Source organism: Mustela erminea, chromosome 4, assembly GCF_009829155.1.
Source record: "Mustela erminea isolate mMusErm1 chromosome 4, mMusErm1.Pri, whole genome shotgun sequence".
Classification (NCBI taxonomy): Eukaryota; Metazoa; Chordata; class Mammalia; order Carnivora; family Mustelidae; genus Mustela; species Mustela erminea.
This window is the reverse complement of record NC_045617.1, coordinates 82,822,853-82,834,132: the sequence shown is the minus strand read 5'-3', so window position 1 is coordinate 82,834,132 and position 11,280 is coordinate 82,822,853. Positions and strand designations below refer to the sequence as shown.

General features: G+C 39.3%; 1 protein-coding gene across 1 annotated transcript in view; it reads left to right on the top strand.

Moving 5' to 3' along the window:
- The first annotated feature begins 1,633 nt into the window (after positions 1-1,633).
- RFX6 (regulatory factor X6) overlaps positions 1,634-11,280 on the top strand; it is a 62,118-nt gene continuing 52,471 nt past the window's right edge. Inside the window, exons 1-4 of the mRNA XM_032339715.1 lie at positions 1,634-1,880; positions 2,191-2,347; positions 5,081-5,204; positions 7,423-7,484. Of these exons, the coding sequence (XP_032195606.1) occupies positions 1,658-1,880; positions 2,191-2,347; positions 5,081-5,204; positions 7,423-7,484 (566 nt within the window). The 5' untranslated portion in view covers positions 1,634-1,657. The remainder of the gene's footprint in view (positions 1,881-2,190; positions 2,348-5,080; positions 5,205-7,422; positions 7,485-11,280) is intronic.

Here is an 11,280-nt window from a genome sequence, read left to right as displayed (position 1 = left end):
TGGATTCCTCTCTCAGGTTGAGGTCTTTTATCCATTTTGAGTTTATCTTTGTGTACAGTGTAAGAGAATGGTTGAGTTTCATTCTTCTACATATAGCCATCCAATTTTCCCAGCACCATTTATTGAAGAGACTGTCTTTTTTTCCATTGTATATTTTTCCTGCTTTGTCAAAGATTATTTGACCATAGAGTTGAGGGTCCATATCTGTTCCACTGGTCTATGTGTCTGTTTTTATGCCAGTACCATGCTGTCTTGGTGATCACATCTTTGTAGTAAAGCTTGAAATCAGGTATCGTGATGCCACCAGTTTTGAAAACTTTTGACAGCAAAAGGATGCCTTTCTCAAGTTATGCTAAAAATAGGATAATGTTCAAATATAGGTAATCTCAGCTGCGAATGCCGGTAATGCTCTTAGATTATATTACTCCTCTCTGTAATTCACCCTTCACCCATCTACCATCATGAGTCCCATTTTGGGTTTTCCGAAGTAAATTTTTGATGTAGTTTGATATTAAATTCAAGTTCAGGGGTGATTTCTCTCTCTAATGCTCCACAAGAAGATGGCAGGTTTTTGGCTGTGGTGAGGCAACGTGAGCCAAAGCACATTCCTTGCCTTTCCGGGGAGCACTAGGCATACAGTAGGCAAAGGACACACGTCAAAAGAGCAGAAGATGGAAGGAATGAAAGATTCTGTGGCAGTCAGGCAACACACACCCGAACTCTCTACAGCCGAACTGTCTACAGATTTCTCCTTCTTAAAAAGAGCACAAGTCATCTTTTTTTTTTTTTTTTTTTTTTTCTGGCACTCCACATGACTCTCTTGTCATTTTGGCTTGGAAATGAAGTAGGGCGATTTCATCCTTCATCTCAACAAATGTCCATTGCACTACCCTTAGGTATAATAGATAAGCACTTGTCAGGGATGCTTTAAGTCCCAAAATACTGCAGGGAGCGAATGAATCCTCGAAAGAGGTGAGGTCTGGGATTCTGAGCCCTTGTGCACCCAGGAGCACGGTAGTCTGGACACGAGCGGGACGGATGGCGTCTGTCTGCACGTCTCTGAGAAGAGCCTTCACCAATCCCTAAGATTAATCCGAGAAAAAGCAAACCAGGCTCAGGGCTGCAAAGACTGAGCCCTGCTCTCCGGTCCTCCTCTACCTGGATGGCAGAATCAAGGCTGCTCAGCCAGGGTGTCATTTGTGTCTGAAGAGACTAGAGATGGGGACAGCTGCAGCCCCGCTTCCCTCGGACAAAAGAGTGGGGATTTCTCGGATCTTTCTGGGAGCTCTGAGTGTAAAAAGTGTTCTCCCGCCCAGCACACGTTGTGAGAAAGGGATGAAAGAAGGGGTGAGAGGTGGGGACGGGGCCTCCCGGTGAGACTGGCGCAGCTGGGGAAGTGAGCTCCGAGTTTAGCATCTCCCAGGACCTCAGACAGGTGGAGAAAGGCACCTCGGCCCACCCGGGTCCCAAGTCTGAGCTGTACCTGGGCACTGGCTTCCTTCTCCGCGACGCCGGGGGGCCGGGGAGCCTGCGTCCTCAGCCCCCGCCCCTGAGGCCGCAGGTTCCCAGCCCCGCCCAGCCCCGCCCCGCCCTGGGCTCTGGGCTCCGCCGGGCGCCGGCCGAGCGGCGGGTGCCCAGGTCTTCCGCGGCCAGGAGGATGGCCAAGGTCCCGATGCTGGAAGACGCCTTCCTGCAGGCGCAGTCTACGCCCCAAGTTTCCCCTGAGGCCCCGGAGGAGTGCTGCGTGCAGCTCCTGGGCAAGGGCTCGCTCATTTACCCCGGGGAAAGGGTGTACCTGGCGGCTGAAGCGCAGCCGGGGGGCGCCCTGGGCAGCGCGGAGACAGGGGAAGACCCGGAGCTGCCGGCGGGAGTTAAATCAGGTGAGTGCTCCGGCCCCGCGCGGTGTGTGGCTGGGAAGCGGGTGAATTCTAAGAAGGGCATCCAGTAATAAAAGTAAACACATCACAAACATAACAGACATGTACAACATTCAAGTACAGATTTTTGTGTTTTCCCCAGGAAAATGTCAACTAAAAATTAACTCTAAGGGATTTTGCGTAGTTCTCTTCTCATCACCACCCCCACCCCCCGCCCCTTAGATCACCCCGTTTGACGCCAGGGTACATTTAGAGACTACTTAATTGATTTTCAATTCTGATTTTCTTTATCATCCTTTCAACTTGCAAGCAGAAATGCATTTGAGCAATGGTAACTTTTCCTCTGAAGAAGAGGATGGAGAGAGTCACGACAGCAAAACCAAAGCAGCCGATCTACACCTCTCTCAGAAAAAAACCATCACGCAAATGATGAAGGATAAAAAGAAGCAGACTCAGCTCACCCTGCAGTGGTAAGACTCCCAAAAGGGTACCTTTCAGCACCTGTTGAGTCTTAAAAGTCAGTACCTTAAAAAAAAAAAAAAAAAAATCTTCAGAATCCGCTTTTTTCAATTTGATTTTCCCTCAGACTTTTCAGGGAAATGCCAATAGGAAATTTATCCTTTTTTCCCCCACTGAATATTTGGAGTGGAAATGTATTCTGGTATTAATGAAAAATGATATGCAGTACAAAACCCCATCACTTTGTTCATTATTGACCCAAACTATAATTTTGTCAAATGTCAGCGATAATGAATGTTTTTATGTCTTTTTGCATAACATACAATCAATTTGACCTTTAGATATCTGTTATGTGGTAGTTTTGTGTTTATAGAATATGATTCTTTATGACTTATGAGGAGGAAGGATCTTAATATTCTTTATCCATATGAGGGCAAATTAACAATTGTGTATTGGTCATTTGGTGAAGTATGTTTGAATTAGAAGACATAGAAAAATCAGTTAAAATGTTACTAATAACTTAAATAAATGTTCAACTATTTTTATAACACCTGCGAATTGGATTTTGTGGAAAATCTTTCAGAACCAAGAGTATGCCAGTTGGTTTTCTACGTACAGAGAGCATTTTGTAATATTATCTAAAAAGAAGAGAGATCTAAAGTAAAAACTCTAAGCTTTCCCATATACTATGAAGAAATAAGATAAAAATTTCCTCCTGAATTACAAATCACAAGCAAATAATTAAAAAGGTCTATTTACTGATAAGTTGTATACAATGTTTATATGTAAAGTATGATCTAAACCTTAGAAAAATACAGTAGAAAAAATAGTATCTAAGAAACTACCACAAAAATTATTAAATTTTATTTTCAGTTATTTGGGTTACAATTCACATGTACTAAATTTGTGTACTATATACTTAAACCTTTTCAAATATTTGAAATATGAACTGAATATTCTTCTAAGGTTATGACTTAACTGTTGAAGTTGATGTCAGACTTACTGGTTAAAAATACACTGGAGCAGTAAATGCTTGAGTTAATTATCTGGAATATTTGGGATACAACTCTTTTATTAGGATAATTGGAGCAGAAGTGTTGATTAAAGATAAATTTTGGAAAGCTGTTGAGTGATCACTTCCAGTTTTTCAGTTCAAATCAACTGAGTGGAAACAAACTTTTTTTTAAAATTTTATAAATATAATTGGTTTATAATTAAGGGAAGAAATATCATACCCCAAATTAACATTGTACTCATGGCTAGGATTATTTTGAAGATAATGACACTGCCTACAAAAATATCAAAATGGCAGAAAAGTTGACATTTCATACCTGCCATTAAAATACAATCTTTAAATAGTTGAATGTTTTCTTAGTGATTTTCATATTTTTTGAAACTATAAAATTCTGTAATTTTTGTTTGAATTTTTCATACCCTTTCCTGTAAAACAATCTAATGTATATTTTTAAAAAAATGAAATGAATTAATTGTATTTGGAGAATTTCCCCTTAAGATTGTGTAGATTATTAGGGAGGTTAAAAATTACAACTGAAAAATAAAGTGAAAAATTTGGCTGAGTAACTCCAGTTTTCAACCGTCAGCCAGGAGTTTGGTTTCATGCATGCAAATTTTACTGGGGTTTGGTTCTTTTTTCCTTTCTCCGTGGAAAAATGGACATCTGATGCTTTACATCTGATGAACATCTCTTTTAGCTTTTATCTTCTGTGTCTTGGGAATCTGTTAAATCAGAGATCTTGGATAGTTGAACTCAATTTTAATCTGAAAGTGTACTCTTTATTGCATTTTTCCTATATAGGAATAATTATAATTTTGCTATACATAAAATGGGTATACACAAATTTTGGTCAAAATCACCTACTAAATTATTAGCAAAACTGGGAATACAATCTACAAGTTCTGAGTTCTTGAATGCTATGCAGATATTTGTAGCAAATATGTATTATCACATTTGTTATATTATATTTATTATATTATCACTTTTAATTGCAATTGTAGACATTCAAATTAAATGGAATTACGTCTAAATTTTCAAAATTTGCATAATTATGTTTATAACAGAGTTGAATTTATATATGTCAGTTTGGAAATGTCTTTAGAGACATACATGTTGTTTTAAGTGTATGCTACGGTTTAGGTTGTTACAGTACTGATCACAGCAAAAGGCAGAGGAGGAGGAATAGATGAGTACCATTTCAGACTTAAGTGATGTGAGTTTATTCTGAAGTATTTTGCAAATAAATGTATCATCATGCTTCCCTAACCATTTAGGGTTCAGAACTATTTTGTGAGTGAAAGTCAGAGATTGTAGGTATTTGCTGGCCTAAAACCGGGCGGCCCTTTAGGGCTTAGAACATCCTTAAAAAAAAATGTCATCTTCAATTTCACCATTCCTGTTTTTACCTCACAGGGCAAACCATAATGAATAGGGAGGATTTCCATAGAAGTAGGACTTGTTCTTTGGGATATAGACCAGGGAGGAGTGGTATTATGTTCACCATGGTATTTTAACTGCACTAACAGGTGTTCACTGGGGCTGTTGCTCTTCTAACATTAGTTCTTGTGATCTGACTTTTAATAATATCCAGAATAAAATCTACCTGGGTCCACTCATGAACTCATTTATATAAAGTTTATATTCAAAGCAGTCATTAGACTAATGTAAAAGGGGAAAGGAGAAATAAAGGAAAGGTTGGACCCAATTTTTTGCCTTTTCTTTTTTTTAGGCTTGAAGAGAATTACATCGTATGTGAGGGAGTCTGCCTTCCACGGTGTATCCTTTATGCACACTACTTAGATTTCTGCAGGAAAGAGAAATTGGAGCCAGCCTGTGCAGCCACCTTTGGAAAGGTAAATGGCATGTATTGGCTACACTACTTAACAACTAAAGTCATGTCAGGTAGACAGTGTAGAAACACGTTCATCTGAGCAAGTTTTCATGTAGAATATTCAGAAATTTCTCTCATGAGCATAAATGAAATTTCTTACGGGTGTATTTGAAACTACTATGTGATTTGTCTTGATTTTACCTACTATAGGTTTTACCTTGAACTACTTTATGCTTTGAATATTAGAACCCTGGCTATCAGAAGACTTCATGTGACATTAAAGGCATCTCCTTTTGAGGAGTAACATTTTCCTTCAAAGAGGAATGTATTAAGAAGTATGGTAATGGCCTGTACTGAGAAGTGAAATTAAGTAGAAGTGACAAGTATCTTGTGGATGCAATTGGTGGTTGTGGTTTTTGTTTTGCTGGTTCAAGTATATGTTGTTTTTATTTTTAAAGATGTTATTTATTTATTTGACACACACACAGAGAGATCACAAGTAGGCAGAGAGGCAGGCAGAGAGAGGGGGGGAAGCAGGATCCCCGCTGAGCAGAGAGCCTGATGCGGGGCTCGATCCCAGGACCCCGGGATCATGACCTGAGCCAAAGGCAGAGGCTTTAACCCACTGAGCCACCCAGGCGCCCCCAAGTATATGGCTTTTTAATAGATTTTTACTTTCTTTCATTAAGAGTTCCTTTGATTCTCCACTTCACTCTGAGTATGAATACACCCCCAAACTCCAAGACGTTGTGAGAGGATTGATTAAATATTGCTCAGTTAAACACATTCCTTTCTGCCCAACCTATATGGTTAGGATGGGAATCTATAGAGTTGACATTACTCTATTTATATATGTTGGCCTTATTTCGAGAACCGGGAAACAATATCAATTTCTTAGGAAAGCCTTGTTCTTTGAGATTCTTCTTATGCTCGGCTGTCTTAAGAAACCGAGCATAGCGCAGAAAAAATGTAGGAAGCTTAAGCTTCAAAGATGGCATCTCATGTAAACTGAAATCCAAATTTTAACCTGTAGAGGGACTCATTGTCCAGGAAATAATGAATGCTATAGTCTGGCTTCTCAGTTTTTGAAAATAAAATAATATAAAATAATAAAATCATAAATAATAAATAAATAATAATAAAAATAAAATATAACATAATTTATAAATTTAATATGAAAACCTATCTGCTTGTGGGAGTCAGTGTGATATGCTGCATGGTAATCTCATGATTTAGGTTCTGGCCTAGACAGTGACTAATTTGTTGTCAGACCTTCTGAAAGCACTTCACCTTTTCGAAACTCAGTTCACTCACTGCCTAAAATGAGGAAGTTGTGTAAGGCAATTTCTAATGTCCACGTTAGCACAGCTGTCCAACTTATAAGTCCAACTTATGGCGGTCTTCTTAACTGTTTGGGGAGTCATGGAGCACCTTGAGAATCTGATTAGAACCACAGAACCAGTGAACATTTATAAGAACTTTGCCATGGAGCCCTTAGGATATCCCACAATTTCCTTTTTCCAATAGAAAAGATTTCATTTTTTAGTTGCTAATGCCAATTTTTAGCAAATTTTAAAGAAAGGAACATAGAGAAGAAAACATTTAAAACACTGCTGTGGAGGGGCGCCTGGGTGGCTCAGTGGGTTAAGCCGCTGCCTTCGGCTCAGGTCATGATCTCGGGGTCCTGGGATCGAGTCCCGCATTGGGCTCTCTGTTCAGTGGGGAGCCTGCTTCCCTCTCTCTCTCTCTGCCTGCCTCTCCGACTACTTGTGATTTCTCTCTGTCAAATAAATAAATAAAATCTTTAAAAAAAAAAAAAAACACTGCTGTGGAGATCTGGTAAGGTAAATAACATTTCCTGTGTTCTGGCAGGGTTGGAGATGGAGATATAATTGTGGCAAACCTCTGGATAAAATTATTATAAAGATACTCAAATTTTTCTTTTAAGTACATAAATAAAGTAACAGTTGCTTTGGTAGTCATGTTAAGCAAAATCAGATACTGGCATGATTCACCCTGGAAATTGAGACAAGAGCAGTGAAATAATCTCATCAGAAAAGTATTCTCCTGCCTCTGATAATATATTATTGCTTATCAATATGGTATATGTACGATGTTACTTCTTCCAGACTAAATATACTCAAAGTTTAACATTTACTTTCTCTAATTAATTGGTTACAAGTTGCTTGCAATAGAACCACGTACTTCCTAAAAACTAAAGTGATTGACTTTCCTTTCAGACAATTCGCCAGAAATTTCCCCTCTTAACAACTCGGCGACTCGGAACCAGAGGCCATTCAAAGTAAGACCCGCTGATGAGCATGTATCAGTGATATGTGATACCTGTATGTGAGGACTGACACATGTAAAATTAAGGATTGTCTTTATCAGTGAGTGGAAGCAGGTATTCTCTTCTTGATGAAGCAGATTTTCGCCAATTGTAAGAACTATGAAGAGAAAAAAGTGGATTTTAGAATGACGTTTAAAAAGCAAAATTTATACTGGAAATTGTAATACATCCTTGTTTCTGGTGAAATAATGTAAATGAACCATGGTCATAATCTTAAGGCCACGACTGAAGGCGTCGGTGTCCTGAAAGGAGCGTGCCCATAGCTAAGGAAGTGGCCAGATGGAACCCACAGCACTCCCAAAGGCAAGGCCAAAGCCAGGGGTTGAAGCATGATTCGGGTTCTTTCTCTAGGTTTCTTTTCCAGGTAATGACTTCTTAACATCCTCTTCTCTTCCCTTCAAGACAAATGATCTGTACAAATGACTTCTTTGGTCATCTCTTCATGTAGATAGAAACATAAAGTAAGATCTTTCTCTTGATAGCTTCAGCTTTTCTTTTCTCTTGTGGCCATCTCGGTAGGACCCCCAGTGTTAGGTTCTCATTTGTCCATGATTGCCTCTGCCCTCTGTGTTTTCAGGGTTGCCTCTCCTTCTGCCTACAAGCATATTCGCGTCTCTTCCAGTTAATAAAAATAAAATCATCTCAAACCTGCTAGACTCTTCACACTTGCTCTGTTATTTTGCTTCTCGTTGCTGTTCCTTGAAAGAGCAACTCTGCTCACTTCCCTTACCAGTGTTCCCATGCCTGTGTCCTAGTGTCTGTCTTTACTGGAAGAGAAACTCCATGGCTCATTTTTACCATTAGTCATCTTCCTTGGCACCCATCTAGCATGTGAACCTGCTGACAGAGCCTTCTCGAGATAAATCAGTGTATGAAGTGTCTCCCAGGGTTTCCCTGTCACAACACTGATAACTCCTCTTCCATCTTCTGCTATTCATTTGCTAGCTCACGCAGCATCTTCTCCTGTCCTAACATCTAGTTCAGCATTGCCGGATGGAATACAACACAGCCACGTATTTATTTCAAACGTTCCTAGTAGCCACATTGGAAAAAGTACAAAGGAACAGATCTTATTTGATTTTAATGTTTCATGTAATCCAGTATATCTGAAATGCTGTCATTTCCCCAAGTAATCAAAATGAAAAACATTTGAGATATTTTATGCTCTTTTTTTCTCTGCTAAGCGTTTGAGCTCCAGGCTGTATTTTATACCGAGCGCACATCTCCATTCAGATTAGTCCAGTTTCAGGGGGTCAGTACTCACGTGTGTCGAGGAGCCACCTGTGGGGTAGCTCAGCCTTAGTCACTTGCCAGAAAGAATAAATCTCACTTTATGAATTGTCTTGAACGGGTCTCTCTCCATTCTCACTTTCATAATCTGGCCTTCACTCTGTTTTTCCAGTCCACTCAATACAACTCTTCAAATCAACCTTCTGAAGGTTCCATTCCATCATGTCATACTCCAAAACTTTTAGCAGCTCATGGCAGATTTTTCTCACCTTGACATTCAAGGTCCATTATGGTTTAGTCACAAGCCATTTGCCTACCTTACCACCTGCTTCTCACTTCTCAGCATGGAACCTGTGTTCCCATCAAATTAGGGCCAGTACCCTCTGCTTCTTCCTCAGATGTCATTCGTTTGTTTACACTGTCTTCCTCCATGGAAAATTCCCTTTCCCTTGCAGGTATGTTGAAAGCTTACCCATTGAAAAGAATGCCTCATGAACTCCCTCTTCTTTTGAATTTTTACTTATCTCTTGTTTTTTTTTTTTTAATTAACTTATTTTTTAAATTTCTTTTCAGAAATTAAATGAATTAACAGAAATTAAATGAATTAACAGAATTCATTGTTTATGCACTATACCCAGTGCTCCATGCCATACATGCCCTCCATAATACCTACCACCTGGCTCCCCCAACCTCCCACACCGCCGCCCCTTCAAAACCCTCAGATTGTTTTTCAGAGTCCATAGTCTCTCATGGTTCATCTCCCCTTCCAATTTCCCTCAACTGTAGGCTCTCTCTCTGTGCCCTCAGTGCAGTTCATTCGTACCTATCTTAATGTGAAATTAACTTATCTCTTCCCCCTCAAAAGATACTATTTTGTGGATAGATACTTTGTTTCATTCACTTTCATAACCTTTGTGTGGTCGGCTACATAACAGATGATCGATGAATATTTATTTAACTGATTCCTATTAATGTTAACAACCTGTGGTCTGAGAAGAAGTGATAAAATGCCAGATTGAAAACCACTAAGTAAGTTCTTCCCTTCTAACCAAATCAGGACTTGTCTTTCAAAGTTCAATCAGTTTAACTGGCTGATTTCTAATGAATTTGACTCCTACTGACTTGTGTAGGTGGAGGAAAGATCAGCTAGTGTTTGACATAGGTAAGTAGTAGGAAAAGAGCCAAAGCAATGCAGAGAAATCCTCTTCATGGGTCTGCAGGAGGACAGGCAGGCAGGCTGCGGAGAAAGCCAATTAATGCTAGAAGGAGCCTTCAGGATTAAGGATGAATCATTAACCGTGTCCATTGTGACACTCTGAGGCTCCAGTGTTTAGGTTTACGTAACAATATGTGGTAACTTCAGGCAATTTATCTGACATCTAAGAGCAGATGTGCCCAAGAGGGAAGCATTAATAATTTGAATTTTTTCCTACCTTCCTGATATGCCATTTGCTTTTTGTAGCTTGCTTATTATATTCATGGTATTTTGATATCCTGGGGAAAAGGCATTTTCCGTAGGGAAACTGAGGATGTTGAATGATACAGTGAGATGGAGAGTTTGTGTATCTTGCAATTGACAATGTTTTGATGTAATTATTCTTAGCCAGATAGTTTTCTCATCTTTATTTATTTCTAAGAGTTGCCTAGAGTTAGGAGCATGAAGTTTAGAGTTGGGCAATTCTGAACTTTTATTCTATTACTCCCATGTATAGTCCCTGTGTGACACCAGATGAATTGTTCAGTTTTTCATCAGTAAAGATGGTATACAGTGTCCGTCTCACAGGTTTGTTGTGAGAATTAAATGAGTAAAGTATAGGAATGGGTGGAGAAATGAATATGCTTTCAACCTGACTGTCCTTGATAATATGAAACTATCCCAAATCAGCAATGCAATTAAAAGTTACTATTTATCGAGCACTGCACACACATACACACAAACACACTCACAACTACACACTCTCAAATCCTTACAGTGACAATACAAGATGGAATTACTGTATTTTACAAATGAGAAGACTAGTTCAAAGATGACTGACTTGCCCGAAGCCACACACATGCTGTAAAATAACAATGTTGGCATTTAAATCAAAGTTTATCTGACTCTAAAGTTTGTGTTTTGTCAACTAGTAAATCCTACTTCCCCCCTCATATCAGCCATATCAAGAAAATAATTATTTAATTGAAATTTTGATTTTTTGAGGTATAAATTTCATTTTTTGCCTAATCTGTTTTAAAAACTTACTAATGTATCAGATTCTTCTGATTCTTTCAGAATCTTTTAGATTCTTTTTTAAAGATTTTATTTGTTTATTTGAAGGAAAGAGAGAAAAAGAGTACGAATATAGGGCAGGGGAAGAGGCAGAAGCCAGTTCCCCTGTGAGCAGGAAGCCCTATACAGGGCTGACCCCAGAACCCTGGGAACCTGGACCCTGACCTGAGCAGAAGGCATTCGCTCAACTGACTGAGCCACCCAAGCTCTCCTAAATAGCTAATATTTTCTGAAGCCTTAATCATAAGG